The sequence below is a fragment of the Lissotriton vulgaris genome, chromosome 10 (genome assembly GCF_964263255.1).
Source record: "Lissotriton vulgaris chromosome 10, aLisVul1.2, whole genome shotgun sequence".
NCBI classification, from domain to species: domain Eukaryota; kingdom Metazoa; phylum Chordata; class Amphibia; order Caudata; family Salamandridae; genus Lissotriton; species Lissotriton vulgaris.
In genome coordinates this window covers 750,365,806-750,386,903 of record NC_141698.1, presented here as the reverse complement: position 1 = coordinate 750,386,903, position 21,098 = coordinate 750,365,806, and the positions used below count along the sequence as shown (strand labels likewise).

Sequence of the window (21,098 nt, the reverse complement as noted above, 5' to 3'; positions counted from 1 at the left end):
TGGAAGCTGACTTAGGGCGAGCTGAAAGGGACCTTAGAGCAACCCCTGGGGGCGAAGCGCTCGCTGTGATACGGGAAAAGCTATCGGAATACACCGATGAGGCTGCCCGTGAGGTGAAATTCAGAAACAAATACTGGGTAGCGCGACGATATGGAGAGGGCGAGAGGCCTGGGAAAGCTCTGGCTACCACGGTTAGGCTTATGCGTTCGCCCACCATCATACTGGAATTAGAAACTGCTGGGGGGGTGTTCCTTAGGGATACCACACAAATACTGAATGAATTTGTGAGTCATTATAGTGCGCTTTACACCTCTACCAGAACGGGGGAACTGACCCTTGAGGACTACCTGGCGGATGTCTCCTTGGGATGGCTGAGCGACTCACAAAGGGCCTTTTTAAGTGCCCCGTTTGAACTTGATGAAGTCAGGGAGGCTATCATGCGCATGCAATCGGGCAAAGCCACTGGGCATGACGGCATCCCCATAGAGTTTTATAAGACGTACATCGACTTCATGGCACCGGTCCTTCGGGAGGTGTACGAAGACGCACTGGAGGTTGGGTACCTCCCCGCTTCCATGAGAACTGCCATTATCACATCCCTACTGAAACCTGGGAAGCCTGCTTCACGCTGCGATTCCTATAGGCCCCTTTCCTTACTTACTTGTGACGTGAAGATACTCGCCAAGCTAATTGCGACGCGCATTAGTCTTCTACTGCCAAATCTTATACTTCCTGATCAGGCTGGGTTTGTCCCTGGCAGGGCGACCTCACACAATCTTCGCACCTTTTTCTCAGTACATAATTCTATTCATGAGGACTTGCCAATGGCGGCCATTTTTTTAGACGCCACTAAAGCGTTTGACTCGCTTGAGTGGGATTATGTATTCCAGGTGCTTGAGCGGATGGGCTTCCCTGCTATTTTTATATCCTGGATCAGACTGCTGTATACCCGTCCTGTGGCTAGAGTACTCATTAACGGGCAGTTGTCCTCAGAATTCCCTGTCTCACGGGGGACTAGGCAGGGATGCCCCTTATCCCCGCTCCTGTTCGCTATAGCCACTGAACCCCTTGCAGCTAAATTACGTCAACATCATCGGGATAGTGCGCTGAGGTGCTATCAAAGGCAGATCCTCATCTCCATGTACGCAGACGATATTACACTCTATGTACGCCACCCCGGTGAGAATCTGCACCCCATACTTAGGGAGTTCGTCCGTTTTGGAGTTCTCTCTGGTGTGCAAATTAACTGGAGCAAATCCTGCATCTTTCCACTCACTGCCTCGACACGTGAGTTTCAGCTGGAATATCCCCTTGCCTGGTGCGAGGGAGATTTCAAATATCTAGGCATTCATATTGAAAAGGATAGGGACGCCCTTATGCGTGCCAACTATGGGACGGTGATGAATAAAATCAGTGATAATGTTTCCAGGTGGATAACCCTCCCCTTGTCTACGGCGGGGAGAGCTTCGCTGGTTAAGATGGTGATACTCCCCCAGCTCCTGTATTTATTTATGAACATCAATGTATATGTATCAAGGACCCCCTGAATTAACGAATCTCACAATTCCTAGGCCAGGGAAATATGCATGAATGAAAAGTAACAACCTAGGACATTTGGCGGTACAAATCACATGTAAATCAGACACGATATAAAAGTAAACTACAGCTGGCTAAAAAAACAGGCTTTTATTAAACAATTAGCACAAGTAAAAAATCATTCATATAACATCAAATGACAATTATAAAATCACATTATATATCTAACAATTACATATAATAAATTCATACACAGTTTTTTTATATAAAATATAAGAGTAAGTGGCATGAAAATTCGGTCTCTACGCGCGTTTCGGCGGCCAGCGCCTTCTTCCTGGAGCAGCCACACAATATTAAATGTTCGTTTTATCAAAGAGTTGGTGTTAAGATAAATTTTCGTTCTCTCATTCGAAATCTTTTGGTGATGAATTGATAAAAACTGATTGCTTCGATGAGTAAATAGTAAGTCCCGCCAACCGGAACCCTTTTATGATGATATCGGATAAAATTTGTTCTTGGGTATTTCTGGATTTCTCCTAGACTTTATCTAATTTGCTTTGGGTTTGGTCCAATAGACTTCAAATTGATAGTTGGTCTATTTTTCTTAAGGATCTGATAACCTTAGAAAAAGAAAGATGCTTATCCTAGGTTTCAGATTTAGAAAGATGTTAATCCTTAGGAGTATTCCAGGCAAAGATTTAAAATGGAAAATGTCCGGTGGCGGGATGAGACGTCTTTCCCGCGCTCGCCGCTCATCAAGACGTCTCATCCCGCCACCGGACATAGGGAGCCCTGCCGACCATTTACAGGCAGGGAGATCTTTTAAATCTTTGCCTGGAATACTCCTAAGGATTAACATCTTTCTAAATCTGAAACCTAGGATAAGCATCTTTCTTTTTCTAAGGTTATCAGATCCTTAAGAAAAATAGACCAACTATCAATTTGAAGTCTATTGGACCAAACCCAAAGCAAATTAGATAAAGTCTAGGAGAAATCCAGAAATACCCAAGAACGAATTTTATCCGATATCATCATAAAAGGGTTCCGGTTGGCGGGACTTACTATTTACTCATCGAAGCAATCAGTTTTTATCAATTCATCACCAAAAGATTTCGAATGAGAGAACGAAAATTTATCTTAACACCAACTCTTTGATAAAACGAACATTTAATATTGTGTGGCTGCTCCAGGAAGAAGGCGCTGGCCGCCGAAACGCGCGTAGAGACCGAATTTTCATGCCACTTACTCTTATATTTTATATAAAAAAACTGTGTATGAATTTATTATATGTAATTGTTAGATATATAATGTGATTTTATAATTGTCATTTGATGTTATATGAATGATTTTTTACTTGTGCTAATTGTTTAATAAAAGCCTGTTTTTTTAGCCAGCTGTAGTTTACTTTTATATCGTGTCTGATTTACATGTGATTTGTACCGCCAAATGTCCTAGGTTGTTACTTTTCATTCATTTATTTATGAACATACCATTTGATCCTGGGGCATATTTTTTTAAACAGCTGCGCTCGGAATTACTAAGATTGGTCTGGGGAGGGAAGACGGCCAGACTTAAGTGGGAGATACTGATTAGGCCTTACTCGCAGGGGGGTTTTGGGGTCCCGGACTTCGAACTCTATTACCAGACTGCCCAGGCCCACTTCGCCTATTTTTGGATACGGCAGCCTCGATACATGCCCCAGGTGGCGGCCGAACATTGGCTAGCACACCCAACACCGATCGAAGGAGCACTCTACTCCCCAGTTGAAGGTAGAGATAAAACCCCAAACACGGTTCTCAGCACAGTGACGGCGTGGAATCGTATTAATTCGAAACTGGACCTGCAACTGCTGTATGCCCCACTACTCCCTTTAACATACCACCCGCAGCTGCCGCTCCTACAGGAGGCAGGCTTTCGTAAATTATTGACAAAACTTCGTGTCCAAACGTGGGGAGATTTGTATAAAGACGGCACTTTTCAAACTAAAGACCAACTATATGCCGGGATACAACCGACGCCGCTGGAGATATTTTATTATATCAGGCTTAGGCACGGTTTGCAGGCGGTTACACCTGATTTCCCGCGCGAACCTCCTGTTCTTCTCCCTCTGCAGCTTATGCTTCAACTTGATAGCCCCAACAAACTGGTGTCCACGTTATATAGGTCGGTGCGTGTTAATATGGAATACACTGAGGTGCCTGCTAGGGAGAAATGGAACCAGGAACTAGCCATAGCCCTTACTGATAAACAATGGACATTTTGCCTACAGCAAACGGAACGCATCTCATCCAGCAGTAGATATAGAATCGTTCACTATAAATTCATTCACAGATTATACTATACGCCTGCGCGACTACACCGATTCCAGCTAAGGCCTAGTGACGCTTGTGACAGATGCGGGGCCCCAGGGGCTGACTTCTTACACCTTGCATGGGAATGTACTCCTGTATACCATTATTGGGAACAGATCTTCCAGGCACTTTCCAAAATGATCGATGAGCCGGTAGCGCCCACTCCATTACTGGCATTATTAGGCTACGTTGAACCTCTCCAAGCTGCACACCGCAAGTATGTGGCGATGGCCATGTTATTAGCCAAGCGCAGAGTAGCCTGCAGGTGGGGAAGGGGGAGGGCGCCTAAATTTAAGGAGTGGATGAGAGACATGGTGTACTGCCAAGAACAATTGCACACTTACACTGAACTGCTGCCACCCGCTTCCAGACCCACTGATGTTTGGGCCCCGCTACACTGCTATTTAGTCACAGAGTCTCCAATAGATGCCGAGGATTGAGGTTGGAATACTGGGAATTTGCTTTGCTACCCCCCTCACACTTGGAGGATGTGGGGATGTGTTAAGATACTGTAAGGTCTCATACCCCCTTTGAATGTAGACATGCCATCACACCGGGGCACATGCCTCTCCAGTTTCGTGACTGAGTTATCGCACATGTTAAAGTTACTTACAATAATTACAGAAAATGTAAGACGGATTGATGTGTCTAAGTTATGTTTGTACTTGTCATTGAGTTGATGCGCTCATTATGCAATACTACAGATGCTGACTGTTGAATATCACTTTTGCATCCTGATGATCTCTACTAATGGCGGCCGGCCTCCGGGTTGTAGGCATGACGCTGTGTAACCCTGACAGTACTCAATAAACGTTTTACACCAAAAAAAAAAAAAAAAAAAAAAACTACTAACCCGGAATTGGGGAGAGGATGTGGCGTAACGGCCAGAGCTGCCGACATGCAAGCTGGGGAGCTAGTTTCGAGTCTCGACATCGGCTCAACATCCTGTGATGCAGCGTAAATCAATTCATCTCTTCGTGCCTACCATAAATGAGTGTTTCCTTAACTGGTGTTCATTAAACTATAGCGTTGGTGTTGATGATTAAGTGCCGGTGCTCAGCACCGGAAACCACCGGCTCAAATTAAGCACTGCATTTAACTAGGAATTTCTCAGAGTTTATGCATGAGCTTCATAGGCTCAGCATGAAAACAAAGAATCACTACTGGTTTGTGTTCCCGAGATGTGCTGACTGCAGCTCAAATACTAATTCCGAGGAATTCGGTGTTAAACATGTGTGCTTTAGACAGTGAAATACCATTAAAACAGGTGCAAAGCTGTGCCCTGCAATGATGCACGTTCATTATATGGCCTTGTGTGTCAAATGCTTGTCAACAGAGAGGGGTGGTTCCCTTGTGTGATGTCCGGCCTTTAACATTCTTTGTATTCTATAGGAGAGCATGTGTGTGCTAAATCAGGCTAACTAAATTATATGTGACCCTCGGAAAAGGAAAGATGCATGAACCCAGAGTCCTTAAATTATGTGTCTTCTGTTGGATAGCTCATGTTTGTGAGACCTGAACCAGTGTGTTAAGGAGAAAGGAAAAAGTTTGGAGAGTCTCTGAGAAGAACACAGCCAAAGAATCATGAATTTCATTCAGGATATGGCCTAAAGCAGGAAAACTAAAATCATGTGCTTCACACAGCATGCCACCTTCCCAGTTTTTGGATGCCACTCTGTTAGTTTTCTGTTATTGCATCCATATGTATCACAAACCAACAAGCATTCTCCTAAAAGAAGCCGGACCCATTGGCTTTACCAATAATTGTTAGATGTATCAGATAAAGGAGTAACAACAACGATTTTATTGTGAGTAATTTGAATCAAAAAGGTTACGTTTTGAATTTTTTAGACTATAAATTAAATATTGCAGAGGACTGTGGAAGGGATAGTCGTCTTCGTAGTTTCTTTATCAGTCCAGTCCTCCCCTTCAGACCACCTTCCTGTGTAGTCACTCACTCTGGTAGACACTTGTGTCCTTTGCTCTCCACATATTTTTGTAATCCTCTATATGCCTATCTCACGTCATCTCCTTCCTCGGCATCACTGTCTTTTCACTGTCATTTTGCATGTACGTTTTTCACTTCACTTCCCTTACACTATACACACTCACAAACACACTTACTCAAGCAGATTTACCAAGAATTTGCATCAGGGTTGCATCGCTTTTGTCGGCAGCCCTAACGCAAAATCCTTTGTGGCATATACAAAGCCACGCAAAGCCACTTAGCATGGTTAATAAATACAGAGTAGCACGTAGCAGCGCACAGCACTGCCTTTCACTACCTCGCGTTGGGAAGGTGCTTCATGGGTGGAGATTGGGCACTGGCATGCATCCACCCATGGATTTTGGGGCATTCCCAGATTTACTAAAGCTAGTACTCCTAGGAATGCATCAAAATTCTGCACCTTCCTCAGTCTGGCTTAATGAAAAGCAATGTTTATTTCTCTTTGTTACTTCCTCTTTTTCTATGTGTGCTGCATTCTAAAGTAACCTGTGCTCAACCCTCTAGTAGCTTGGCACAGAGCAGTCTGGCTCAAATTAGAAGAAATTTGAAAAGTATTTGCGCAATACTTGAAACAGTAATAAAAGGAAAAACACCACACAAAAGGATGCCAAGTTAGAAAAATAAAGGTCTTTTTAATGAATAAAAAAGACAAAAATCCTATCAGTAGAACCAAAGATATGCAGTTTGAAAATTTTTAGGAACGATTGCACCAAAAGGCACAAACTGCCAACTCTAGATATCTGGTTGCGACAGACGGGGACACAAGTTCAGGCTGACAAGATAGAACATAGGCCAACTACAGGGACCTAGTTAGGCCAGCTGAACAAAGTATACCTTAAATCCTAGTTTGCAGAGCAGTCAAGAGATCCACGTTTAAGATGTCACACAGCTGAAGCAATGCATATTTTACGAGTAGCTGCCGTGCGGAGTCCAGCTTCATCATTGACGCTGCCGTGGACAAAAGATGTGAGGGCCTGTGCCGAGGATGATCGCGCAGAGGCTCTGAAGGGGCTTTGAAGGTTATGCGTGTCTTTGCAACGGGTCCGACAAAGGCAGCAGCTGTGATTCATCGGTTCTGATCAAGGTTTCACTGTGCAACAGAGGGAATGTGTTGGTTTCACTGGGTTCACAGAGGCTGGCAGAGCACATTAAACCCACTTCCAAGAGTCCAGGACTGGGATGGCACCACTTGGCAGGGTAGAGTTACAGATGGCACAGTACAGGTGCTGGGATTGATGTTGTTTGAGAATTATGTCCCTGAGGCTCACGCCAGGAGGCCAGCCAACTAGCTTTTGGAGCACTCTGAGGTCCCAGGTTTAGCAGATGCAGGTCAAGTCCTCACTCAAGCAAGAAGGCAGTAGGTCAACACAGCAGGGCAACAGTCCAGCAGAGTGGCTGTCCTTTTCTGCAGCACAGCTGTCCTTCTTCCTGGCAGAGTATCCACAGGTCCAGACATGTGATGAAGGGTTGGTGTGTGAGGTCCAGTATTTATACCCAATTGTGCGTTGCAGTGGGGAAAAGCTTCTAGAGGCAGGTCTTTGAAAACCACAGGTGCCCTGCCTTCCTGGCCCTGGTCCAGATTGACTAAAATGGGTTTGCAGTCCTCTGAGTGGAGGCAGTACACAACCTATTTAATTTTAAGTGGAGCTGGGCCCAGCTCCTCCTTCCCAGTCAGCCAGTGATGTCCCATCCAGGCACACCTAAGCTTCCAATTGTCTGTGGCTGTCTTGGAGGAATACACAATGCCCAACTATCAATTTCACCCAGCCATGTGACCCAGAGACAAGAAAATGGCAACTTTCTAAAAGTGGCATTTAAAAATCGTAATTTAAAATCCAATGTTACCATGAGATAGGATTTTTCATTAAATTCCAAAGACTCCAAAAAAGAACTGGTTACCTACTCCTATTTGGAAATTAAAGTTTATTAAATCTAATAATGTTGCAGTAGTGAAAAATAAAGGAAAGAGTTTTTCACTACTAGGACATGTAAAACTTAAAGTACATGCCACGTTTTAAATACACTGCACCCTGCCCTCTGGCCTGTCCAGGGTCTACCCAAGGGGTGGCTTCTATGTATTAAAAAGGAAAGTTTGAGCCTGGTAAAAGATTAATTTTGCCAGGTCGAAATGGCAGTTTAAAACTGCACACACAAATACTGCAGTGGCAGTCCTGAGACATCTTTAAAGTGCCAATTAAGAGAGTGGTACAAACAGTGTTGCAGGCCCAGTAGTAGCATTTAATTTGCCGACCCTGGGCACAGTCAGTTCCACCTTACTAGGGGCATCCAAGTAAATTAATTAAGCCAATTGGATATAAACCAAGTCTGCCATGTTTTAAGAAGGGAACACAAGCACTTTAGCACTGGCTAGCAGTGGTAAAGTGCGCAGAGCCCTAAAGCCAACAAAACAAAGTCAGCAAACAGGAGGGTTGAAGACAAAATGTTATAGGGTAAACCATGCCAAGGATGCCAGCCAGCCACAACCTGACAAACTTAACTCAACAAGACACCTAGACGCAACTCAGATCACATTATGCACTATACAAGAATCATATGTCACAAAAAAATAACTACAGCCACACAACATCTGGTAAAATCTAATACTCTTAGGGGATGCAAGATGAAGTATAACAGGTGAATTGTAAATAGCTATTGCCTGACTGACATGGATTATCTTAAGGGTTTTTATAATCGTTTGTTTTGTCTGTTTTGTCTGTTAAGTTAGGGAAATTACTTTAGGACTCTAAAGGGGCCCGTTTTAAAGTCAGTTTTTAATTAATTCTGGGTTTTAGATCTGGCACGACCTGCCCCACTTTAAGCCCTGTTCTTCGTTTTGTTGGGGGCACAACCAGACTTACTTTTCGTGCTCTCAAAATCATGCCATTTCTCTGAAATAAGCAAACGTCCTCTAAAAACCTCTGTTTTCCTTTGCAGCAATTATCTATATGCCACCTTAATATCCCCAGTGATTAATTTATAAAATAAGTGCCCAATCTCAAACTTTTTCACAAAAGCTTGCAGCCGACACCGAATGGTGGAATTGCCAACTACCAAAGCTGTCTAATCTTGATTCCCCCTCATGCTTCTTTATCCACCACTTCCTTCCTGTCCCACTATATCACTCTTGCAGGTTCTTTTTCCTACCTTATTTCTTACTTTGTCACTTTTTACCACCATTCCCTTCCTCATTCTTTCCCCGTTTGCTGTCTTTCTCATCCTTGCTGTGGGTCAAAGCATAATGATGGAATAGTGAGATCCGGTCCCAAAACAAGAGTGCTGGTGGGCCTCACCTTCAACCACCATCTAAAATTAAGCACTGAATTGCCCCCAAAATGTCCTTGGGTGAGAACTCTGAACTCCCCTTGTAAAATAACCTTTCCACAATACTGACTGATGCATGAGCTTTGACATGCGCAGCTTGTCCTTATGTTTGCCGCAGTGCTTAATTTGAGCCAGTGGTTTCCAGTGCTCAGCACCAGCACTTAATCATCAACACCGGCACTTTTCATGAACACCAGTTGAGGACACATTTATTTACCAGGAGATTAAGGGATTTGCCCAGAATCACAGGATGTTGAGCCAGCTGAGACTCGAACCTGGTTCTCCAGCTCCAAAGTCGCCAGCTCTGGCCGTTACGCCACATCCATTCTCCACTTTCAAGGTAAGTAGCTGGTTGTGTTTTAGTCAGCACAAACAGGGGAAATGGACTGGTGCAAGCTGGTTACTGAGGAGAGCCCCAACACTTATTCTTTTACAAATTAACCACTGGTATGCCCTTGCCCTTGTATCTCCTGCCTGCACACCGCAGGCACACCACCTGCCTCTGTCCCAAAGAGCACCTGGCCTTTTCACATTAAACACTAACCGACACTCCCCCCCCCCCCCCCCCCTCCCCACCCCACCACCCCCTGTCCTGCTGTAGAAACCTCTAATCGCGGAATAAATAAGGTTCTTTCTGCCAGCACCTCTGCCTGGCTGCATGCTTGTCTCTGAAAAGGCACAGTTCATGAAAAAGGGGAAAAAAATAATTATGAAAGCATTATTAAAATTGCTCAGTCCAAGGGTTTTTAAATGATTTCCTAGTGCTGTCGACTCTTTTTTATTCATGCCCTGTGTCGTCTCTCCCCGTCGTTACTATGATTAGCTCTCCATTCACTCTCTGCCCCTCCAACCACTTAGAATTCACCCAGTCTTCCGGGTAAATCCTAAATTGCTGGCGCTGATGTTGGCTCCATAATTTTCTTTTCGAAAAGATTCCATTTAAAACATCAAAGAGTGACATTCAGATTCAGAGAGTGGCTTAATCCAGGTTCAGAAGCAACATTTCATGGTTGCCGAAAACTGGGTTATTACTACATCAAAGTACATACTGACATCTACAGGCATTCTTGGAACACTACATTATTACATTAGATTATTATATTTCCGCCACGCCAATAAAACGACCCAATGTGCATGGACGTCAATTCGTTACCACTGTACTGTATGTATATATGAAAAAAAATGCTAATAAGATCTGTTGAATTAAAAATGCCCGGGGAAACGGAAGTGACTTCACACGCCCCTTGACCTTTACTTTCACATACATGTTTTCATACATATACATGCATTCGCACATACACACACACTCTGCCTTCACATTCACACACACTTTCTCTTACATAAACATACTCAAAACTGCAAGCACGCACACAATATATATACAATTAAAAGCATTTTTGCTTACCTCAGCTGCCAGGGGAAGTCATGTTCGCGCTATTTGTACTCCAATTTTTTTTTATTAAACTAATAATGAGTGAATAATGTAATATCATTCACTATTAGTATAATAAAAAATTGACTAACAGCGAGGTGAGTGAAGCCCCCACCGACGTCCATAAGGACGAGCTGCTTCTGTTTCTGCCAGTGAATTTGCCACTGCTGACGATGGTGGTCGCAAAAGCAGTGCCAGGGGTCACAAGGGGCATGCCAATGTGACGTGCTATTTACAAGCAGTCTATTGATAAATGCTTACTCGCATATGTATTGCTAAAGTGAAAATATTCAGTTGCATGTTAATGCCACAGTACAGCCACACCCTAGTGTCCTGTGGAGCGCCCAACATTCCAGTCTTTTAATTAAGGCCCCTCTAGCTTTATTGGCCCAGGTTGAAGATAAAAGCCAATAGGTAAAATCCATATAAGAGAGTGTTTGGCATAGACTTCTTGGAATTTGCCCTAGGGAAGTTCGTGAAAGCAAAGCGGAAACATTTAGGTGTTTTTTCAAGATGCCAAGAGGGAGACCAAGGCAAACGGGTCTGGGGAGTTAGAAGTGTTTGCTAGCAATTGGTTTTTGAAGAGCTTGTGGCCTTTATTAATGTTGGCAATAGTGTGCATACTTTCTGCTACATAATTCCCCAGTCAAGGCACTAAGGCTGAAGGAAAGCTAGTTCCAAACTGGATGTCTGGCAGCTGGGTATTTTGAAGGGCTGTTGCACAACAAACCTAATGTTGGGGCCAGCGTGACTTTGCTACTTAAAATGGTTCCCAGTCCCACCCATGTGAAAGAGTGTGCATTAAGCCAACAGTTTTGACGTGGCATCTTTCTCTGATAAAGTACCAGTGCAGAAGTTTGAGTCCAGGCCTCAAGTGACATCATTTGGGCAAATCCACCACTGGACAAGCAACTTAAGGTTTGCACCAAACGGTGCAGCAATGAAGAGGATGGAATATTTTAACAGAAGGCCCAATTTATAACATGTGTGGGTACATCAATGACGGCTATGCCTCCAGGGTTAGATTTAGGGTTTCCAAAGCACAGAATCAATATTTGATGAATTTCTGACCCTAATCAATAATAGAAATACCCAGAAGGGGAGCGTGGGAGCCCGTTTGTAATGGAGTTTCCTAAACTATTTCCAGTGGCTTTTCACACTCAATGTACGTACTTAATTATAGTGAGAAGAAGCTCTGGTAAGTGTGCAAATTGATGCTGGAAGTATACTAAACATCTTCATATTTTCATGAACACTCACAGTGAAAATCAATTTTTCCATATGGAAAGATATTTACCATGGCGAAGAAAATAAAGTAGAAAGGTATAATTTTACAGATCAGATTTCCACCACATTTATTTTTGTGCATTGTATGCACTGAGAACAGTCTGAAGGAGTACCTGTTGCTGAGCTAAGACTATACCTGGAAACCTATGAACTGCATACAGTTTTGATCCATATTTGAAAAATGCACACGAAGAGGCGTGCCATAGGTACAAACCCACGATCCATAGATTATCACATTTTTGTGAATGGAGCTCAAAGCATCCTTAGTAAAATGAAACCGCCTCGAGGAAGCAGGTTGTGCCAGGAACAATTGTCTCATTCCACCTGTGGACCACCAGATCTTTCGTTTACCTTAAATAAACAGAGCATTTTGTGTAAAGAGAAGGTAAGTCTGCTTTCCTTTGTGCGTGAATTCCTAATTTTGAATCCAGGCGCAGACAGCAATCTGTTTTTCGTCCTCTGACACTGTTCTCTGATGTTTTACTGGCACTTGATATCCAGACATAAATGGCATAATTTTCACCATCATTTGAAAGGCATGTGTCAGAGCGTTAGCAGATGTGGTATGGTTGAAGGAAACCGAAGGTGAGCCCTCCAGCCCTCACGCATGTTGCAGTTACCTCTATCATCCGATTTCCTCTGTGGAGCTTAATATTCAACCCAACCTTCTGGCCTGTTCGTTGAAACTCTCACCTTCGTTTCTGTATTCTCTACCAGGGCAGGTGGCAGCAGGGCCTTACTTAGCCTTTTTATCTACCAAAACTTAGTATTTCAGAAGTATCGATTTTGATAAACCAAATGTACAATTGGTCAAAGGTTTTAAACACGGTTTCCAGGTGTTATCGGTTGGGTCATGAATCCTCTCTGTCAGCAGAGTTTACGACCGTCAGACCAGTGCTTAATTTGAGCCGATGGTTGCAGGTGGGGCACAACAGCACTTATTTTGGGGGACTAGCACTTATAATGCCCCTTCAGAATTTCGTGCAGGGCAAGAGAGAGAAAAACCTCCAAGGGGGGAAGGAGGAAGAGAAAGATGGAAAAGCAGTGATAAAGGGTAAAAGCAAAGATGAAAAGGAATCTGAAAGAGTGAGATAAAGAATGCGGGAGTACCTGGTGATGGATTAAAAAAGCATGGGGTGGAATTTAGACCACACAGCCTTGGTATTAGGCGTCCCGACCTTTGATAGCACTGGCCGCTGGCTCTTAAACAAAACTTTGGGGAGCAATACTTATTATGTTACAAATTAAGCACTGCATGAGACCCAGATTACTATTCTTTTGCTCCAGTGTTTTCACTGCACAAAGCAATGCAAGCAACAGTATCGAAGAACCAGGGGCATAACACAGGCCCCCGCAGCCCCCGCGGTGCGGGGGGACCCCAAGCTCCATAGGGCCCCTCCATGTGCCTGGTAGGGAGGCCCCCTCAAGGTTCGTTACGCCAGTGCGAAGAACTTTTGAATATAAAATTTTTTTGCTCTGAAAATTTGATGGAAGCGCATGGCAAAATTGCTGTGCGTCACATAGTACCGAACCTGCTTTACTGTCAAAAGGAGGCGCAACAAGCAGGTAATGAGCAAACAACCCTAAAATGCCATACAAATCCAGATCTACTAAGGTAAAATAAAATGGCTTGGTATGAAAATCTATTGCCAAATAAAAGCAAAAAAACATGTAATTTCTCCAAAATTACACATATTACGCCACTTATCCATAGGTGGACTCCATGCTTAGCATCACATACAAATGTTGTTTTCTTGTTTGCATGATAGCCACCAGTGACATCATTAGCATTCAACTCGCTGTAAATATATTGCTGTACACATTTTCAACACAGCGCTATAGCTTTTTAAGTCTTGCTACAAAAAGTTTAGAAAAGCTGAAGTATTTTTCCGCCTGTGAGTGCTAAAAAAAGCAAATCAACAACTGGAGGGTGTGTTTAGGAAAATGCCTTTTTTTGCATGAGCGCCATCAATTTTTTCGGACGATGCTGCTGTTTTTTATTTTACTCTGTTCACTGGACCTCTGCTAACCAGGCCTCAACGAATGTGCTCTGAACCTTACAAACATGTCAAAATGGTCTATACTCCTAGTTGCCATATTTTTCTTGAATATAAATCCCTACTTTATGGCACAAAGTGTATGCCTGTAAGTTAAATTTCACCAATGGACTGGAGCACACATTGTGTCACCACTAGAGTGACAGTGAAAAACATGACTTCGGGCCTACCACTGTAGCCTGTCTGTGCATTTTTAGAACTACAAATTCAACCTTCCCAAATAACCCCTTTTGACAAGCCTAACCCCTCATTTTAAACATTAAGTCACTCTGGAGCAGGAGTTGAATGCCCATAGGGCAGAGGACATGGTATTTAAAAGCAAGATATGTAAACATAGAATGGTAAATGTGACTTTATAGCGACAAGGCCCTGAAGCTGTTTTCACTGTAGCACGGTTAGCTGTCCAATTACAAAATATTGAGATATAATATTACATTCAATAATGGTATCTCCACCTAGGAACCAGATACAAAGTTAATTCTTGAAATTTAAAAAATATTTAGTACAAGCAAATTGATTGCTAAAGTTGGATTTGTATTAAATATTTCAAATGAAAGGTGGCTTTAAAAACGTACCTTTTGCCTACATAAAGCCTCTGGAAGCCCATTAGCATGAGCTTTTCACTGTCACCTTAGAGTTGAATAGCCCCAATTAAGAGGTGTGAATTTGCTCCCAGAGCTGAGACTTAGGCCTTGGGTGTGAGGAGGTGTTCTGTTCCTCTGTTCCCCTGACAGGATGACCAGATTGGCAGTGCCCAGGAACATAAATAACGTTAAGGTCCCTACCCTGTCACAGGGAGATGTAGCTAATACCGGGGCTTGACACCGCCTTTGTCCCTCTAAATAGCCAGGCATCAATCCCAGTAGGAGAGGAGCTAGGGCTAGTGCTTTGGACACCATCTTTATTTAAAAGGTTATTGATTCTTGTCATTTTGGTGTCATTTTGCTCATTAAATTATTCCCCATTTTTACAGATTGTAGAAGGATTCTTATTGTGTTGTGTATTCTATTTTTAACCATTTTGGTACTTCTAAATGTTCACACATTTTCTTAAGTTAACCCTGTTGCCTCTGTTGCCATGGCTACCCGGGGTCGAGCTCAGTTGTAAAGTTTTGAAACATTTATTGGTCATGAATAGTGCCCTATTACTTGTGGTGGACTACCATCCACCCCAATTAATAATACCCTTTCTCACAAAGTGTTTTATCAGGTCAGAATATTTTTCATTTCCCACAAGCGCTCCATGGGTCTTATTACAGTAAGTGCTTGACGGGCACAATTGGGGTTTGTACTTGATGCTTGTCCCCTCAGGTCAGTCTGGTATTAAGCAACAGATGTTTGTGCAACCCCTTCAATAATATGGATTGTACTGGCACATATTTAGAACAGGCTTGATCATGAGGTGACATTCCCTCATTTGCATGGGTTCATGGTAGTATGCAAATAAGGAAATGCATGGGTTCATGGTAGTATGCAAATAAGGAAATGCTTTGCTCTCATTCATGACATATTACAGACTTGGGTGGAGAGGCAAAGGAGCTATTGAAAGTTGGACATACAGTGCACAAAATTGCGGTGCTCCTTGGAAGGGGGAAAGGGGTCCAAGACTCCCATGGATTCAGGTGCATTGCACCTGCTGGCAGGGGTTTGCAGCTTCCCTTTCAAAAGCATGTCTTGTTGTGGCCTGCACAGTGAAAGGTGAACTGGTGTCTTCAAACAGCCAGTCCATCTTTCACTAATGCATTGCTCCAGGGCAAACGCAAGATTCTTGCTGCCTTGAGGACAGCACATTTACTGTAATAGGGTGCACTGTTTCGGTCTGCGCCAGGCGCACCCATTTAGTACCCCATGGCACTGATAGGGACATTTCAGTCTATATATAATGCGGGTCCTCGAAATCACAGGCACACTTGAATATGATACTTTTATTATTATCATCTTTGTGAATATAGTTTAGGAGTATTTAAACTGAATATTATTTTGTATTTCAAACGATGACCAATTGAAATTTGGACTTCTGGTGTTTCTTGGAATAACAATAACTCTGCATTGCTAAAATGCATCCTGCTTTTTGCCACCTATAGTGCTAATGTTTCCAGTGAGTAGTTCTTCAAGAATTAATATTACCACTTCAGTATTTTCATGTATTCATGTTCATTTTACTGTTTTAAATTCCAAACATGTGTCTCTTGCAGCATCCTCAGATCCAGAAGGAATCCCAATACATCAAGTATTTATGCTGTGACGACCCTTGGACGCTGCACCAGTGGGTGACAGGGATACGGATTGCCAAGGTGAGAGGGAGAGGTCCCTTCTATGCTTGTTCCAGCCTGGTTCATTGCATCTTGAGCAATCAGTGCCGCATCCTTAAGATGGAATAATGGCATTTGGATGAATCCTAGCGTTATCGAGAGGCTGAAGGCTTTAAGAACATACTTGGGGGATGAACTTCCTTGAGCCCATGTATTATACTCCTAGAGGCCCCACCTGTGCTTCATCAGTCTTCAGATCGGGGAATGGGTGCTTTGTTCTATTCGCCGTCTATGATCCAAACATATCAAGCAATTTATATTGCATTTTAGGACCTTATTGCAAGTTTCCCGGTATTTTACTGTTGTATTACTGCTCAGGGAATACCCCAGGGTATGGTAGCCCCCCAGGTGGCGTTATCCGCAATGCCTCATTGGGGAGGTTAAAATCATGCATAACTTGTGGTCTCAGAGTCTGTGCATCCAATTCCCATTTTCTCCATCAGTTCGGATCTTTTTCCAGGTGCAAATATTTCCAGGTGTTTCCATGCAAAATTTGTATGTACAGTTAATATGTTCTACCTTCAATCCCAATTTGGGTGCAAATCACATTTGCTCAAGAGTAGGGATTGCCGGACTACTCTGAGTTCATAGTCTCAATTTGAAAAGAATCCTCACGTATTTATCTAAGAAGTTGATTTCCCGGCACCTCTATTGATCACCCCATGACCTGTAGAAAGAACCTCTCAAATGAAATATGATGCCATGCGCTGTATGAAGTCTTTTGCTTACTGCCTTATCCAACGCCCTACATCCCTAGATGACGAAGCCAGGCGGAACTGCTTTTAATCAAGCTTTCTACAGTGACATCATATTATATATAGCTACAAAGAAACAGTTTGTCTGGTACTGAGTGTCAATGAGTACTCCAGAGTGGGAAGAGGCTCCACAGTTTCAGACAATGTAACCATTCTGTATTTTATACGAATATATGACATTACAATGCATGCAATTACAACCCATGTTATTACAACCCAGTGGTTACATCACAACTACCATTACATTGCATGATTTTACAAAGCATGACATTATATAACATATTTTTTTAAACTACCATCACAATGCATTCCATTACAACGCATACCATTACAACGCATAATAAGTTGAGGGCAAACAGTAGGGTAAGTGTTGGATAGTGTAGGGGTAAAAATGACAATTCTCACCCCAGGGAGTGCAACAATAGGGTAAGTGTTGGATATTGTTGGGGTAACAATTACTAAGTGTTGGATAGTGTAGGGGTAAAAATTACTATTCCTACTCCAGTGAGTGCAACAGTAGGGAAAGTGTTGGATAGTGTAGGGGTCAAAACTACTATTCCCATGTACCCCAAAACCCATACCCACCCTAATAAAAATCTCCATTGCTTATCTTATAGCTCATTGTAATGGCATGCTTTGTAATAGTATGCTTTGTAATTGCATGCGATGTAAAGGCATTTGCATTGTAACAGTTGCGTTGTAAATGTAGGTCATTGTATTGACTGCGTTGTAATGGACGTTTCCCATTCAATACTGTTTATCTATTTTCAGGTGCCATACTTATCTCTTGGTACAGTATTCCAGGAGTAAGACCCATAGACCTGATCGGGATCAGGGTGAGAAGGTTGAACAAGAAACATATATATAAGGAGACACTTATTCAGTCAGACTGACTGAATAAGTGTCTCCTTTATTTCCTTTTGTGTAATGTTTTCAACATACATATATAATTGTCTACCAAATATTACCTGTTGGGATATTGTTTCTTGTTCATGCTTCTCTCCTGGGCTTTACACCATGTAGCCTATTTTATGTGCCAGCGTAACAATACAGAGGGCAGCAGATTTAGTATGCTTTTGAATTGCCCTTGCATCACGAAAGGCGACACAAGGCAACGCAAGGGCTTAAGTGAGGTTTACTAAGCCATGTAAAGCTACCTTGCATGGCTCTACGTGGCTTAGTAAATCCAGAGTGAAGCAAAGTAGTGCAAATCTCTGCCTTGAATTACTCTGTGTTGAGAAGGCGTTCCGTGGCTGGAGCACGGGTGTTCCAATGCTTCCACCTTAGGATGGTGACACAATTCCAGATTTTCTAAGGGTGGCAAACCTGGACTGCTTAGAATTAGAATGCCATCCTAATAGGGGAGTCAAGAGGAAAAAATCCTTTATTTCTCCTTGTTATTTCCATTCTGTAGCACACGTAGAAAGAGGAAAACGCATCCAAGAATTGTTTCTGCACAGGAAGGTGTCCCTTCCTGCACAAAAGCAATCCTACTTGTAACGCAGGGCCCCTTGCACCATGGCACAAGGGTGTCTGTGTTGGCGCTAGGCAGCCCTCAGTACCGCAGCGCAGGGAGAGAGCAGGAATGCATCATATCTTAGTAGATATGGCGCGTTCCTGTTCTCTTCTTGCTGTGTTGCGTGACATTTTGATAAATCGGGGCCAAAGTGTCCCAAAACCCATATACAAAATACATTTGACATATTCTACCCTGGTACTTTGCCCTACCCCTCGGCTGCCCCAAAGTCTCCCTTACTCCACCTTCTAAGCAGCGTCTCTTACAGGTACTGCTGCTCTGCCCAACTGCATTGCAAGTGCGACTGGAATTACAGATATACATAGTATCTGGTGTTACAGTGACATGTCTAAAAAGTGGAACAATGTATGACAACTAGTTTTTGTATTACTACCCAATGATTTATAGCACTTTTAAGGCAGAGAATTCTCAATATGCCAATCATATCAAATCTCTAAAATAGCTTTCCAGTAAAGTACTGGTGATTTGTCCAGCATGTGTTCCCAGTGGTAGTAAACATTTATCAGGTAGAGTTTTAAACAGATGGAAGCTTCTTATGGCTGTAATATTGTGTATTACTATTAAATCACTTCATGCAAACCAATCAGCCTCAGAAGGATGAATTGCTGAGATGTTCCTGTGAGCTTTAAAGTGCATTTTCCTTCAATTGTGCACTAGCGTTTCCAGATTACATAAACAACACTAGCGTTGGTGCAACTTTGTACCAGCCTTTTTGGATTTCTACAACGACTACAATAGGCATTTGTACCAAATGACCAGTGCGGAACTGGCATTTTATGCTGGGTATTTGCTTCAAGCGTTGGACCAATTCTCAGTGCAGAATTGCATCCACACTTGCAACACGCTCTACCATGTTGCAACAAGAGTTAGGGGGGTCAATCTTTCCATGCCCATGGCTCCTCCCTGTGGAATTCCCTCCCACTGCAGGTTAGACTGCAAGCTCTTACCTCAGAGGCAGTAGACCCTTCAATGCCCGCCTCTTCATCCTGCCATTTGTTGTGTTATGCAGATATGTTCCCGGGAGGGTGTCCTGGTGCTGAGCAGGTGTGCGTCTAGCCACACTAAGGGCCTCTTGGGTCTACTCGAAAAGCCTGGTCTTCAGCTTCTTGTGGAATTCAAGAAGTGATGAGGAGGCCATTATGTGTAGTGGCTCTTTTGTATAATTGTCTTGTTGAGAGCCCTGTCCTGCAGAGTGACCTCTAGTTCTTCCTGGTCAGACTCCCAAAACTGGCTTTGCCTTCTTGCTTCTTTACGGCTTTATTATTATGTTGGGGGTCATATTAAACGGCCGGCGTCTCCTTCTGTGTCAGTGGATAGTTCCTGTGATTGTGCCACACTGCAGCCTGACGCTCCTTTGTTCACTGATACCCTGAAGTGCGCAATTATGACAAAAATAATTCAATCTATGTAATCTGCAAGTGTTTGTCAAAAGTCAAAAATTGCAACAATGTAACACAGGAAATAGTACCCATACATTTAAGTTGTTTGCATAAATTAAGATAAACAATGTGTGTTTCGGTGGTCTACATAAAAAAACAGAATAAAAAAAACTACCTAAGGCCTGAATACGAGTCTGGCGGTGCAATGGTGGCAGACCAGCCACCGCTGCACCGGCGGCCCGACCACCCCACTGGCGGCCCGACCACCCCACTGGCGGCCCGACCACCCCATTTGGCTGTCGGACCGCCTTGGGACTGCTGCCTCCAGGAACCACAATTCCCTGGTAGTTGCACGGTGAGGTAGAGGAAGTAATATGCTTGGTGGGACCGTCGTGGTCCGCCCAAATATAATGAGTTTCCCATCCGCCGGCGGTGTCAAGAAGGTACACACTCCATGAACACATTGGCAGAGAGGAAACGCCTCCTCTGCATGGGGTTTCATGCAGGAGGAACATTATGTGCATGTACCCCAGTTTCTGCACAGCATGGGCTTTTGAGTCTATGTCGTGCAAGAACCTTGTGCGGTCCCAATGCGGTGCCTGTTTTCTAAGACTCCGCAATGGAGCCTCCACTCCGCCCGCACAACCAGATGGGTGGCGGTGACCTTCGGCGGAGCAGGAGCGCAGCGGTGGCGTACCGCCCACTCCTGCGCCACTGAGAATCCTAATCAGGCCATGAGTATTTTACTAGTCCTTCCTCTCTCTCCTTCTCCCATGGCACTGTGGTCCTTCTAAATGTGTAATTCATGTTTCATCTGTGATGGCGCAGTTGCAAGTCTCAAAAGCACTGCTCCCCCTATTTCTGCTCATTGCATTTATTCATAGTAAAAATCTCCACTTCTTTCTTCAGTGCCACTGGCGGCACTCCTTTCGCTCTGTTTGGAGCGGGTGAGAGAAGTGCAGAAGAGCCTCTTTCCAAACATTCTTTCAGGATCATTTCTCTGTAAGTGTTATAATAATGGTCAGTGCTTCAAGGGGGCATCTCTCTAAGTAAGTTGCCATGGAAATTTCTCAACAAATATCTGGCATTTGATGGAGTTCTTTCAAAACGTGAATCCAGTGTTG

General features: G+C 43.4%; 1 protein-coding gene across 2 annotated transcripts in view; it reads left to right on the top strand.

The window, feature by feature from the left end:
• Positions 1–21,098, top strand: part of APBB1IP (amyloid beta precursor protein binding family B member 1 interacting protein) — an 880,024-nt gene that overhangs the window by 754,289 nt on the left and 104,637 nt on the right. For both annotated transcript variants that reach the window (XM_086941655.1, XM_086941656.1), the window contains one exon: positions 16,187–16,285. In XM_086941655.1, coding sequence (XP_086797781.1) covers positions 16,187–16,285 — 99 coding nt within the window. The remainder of the gene's footprint in view (positions 1–16,186; positions 16,286–21,098) is intronic.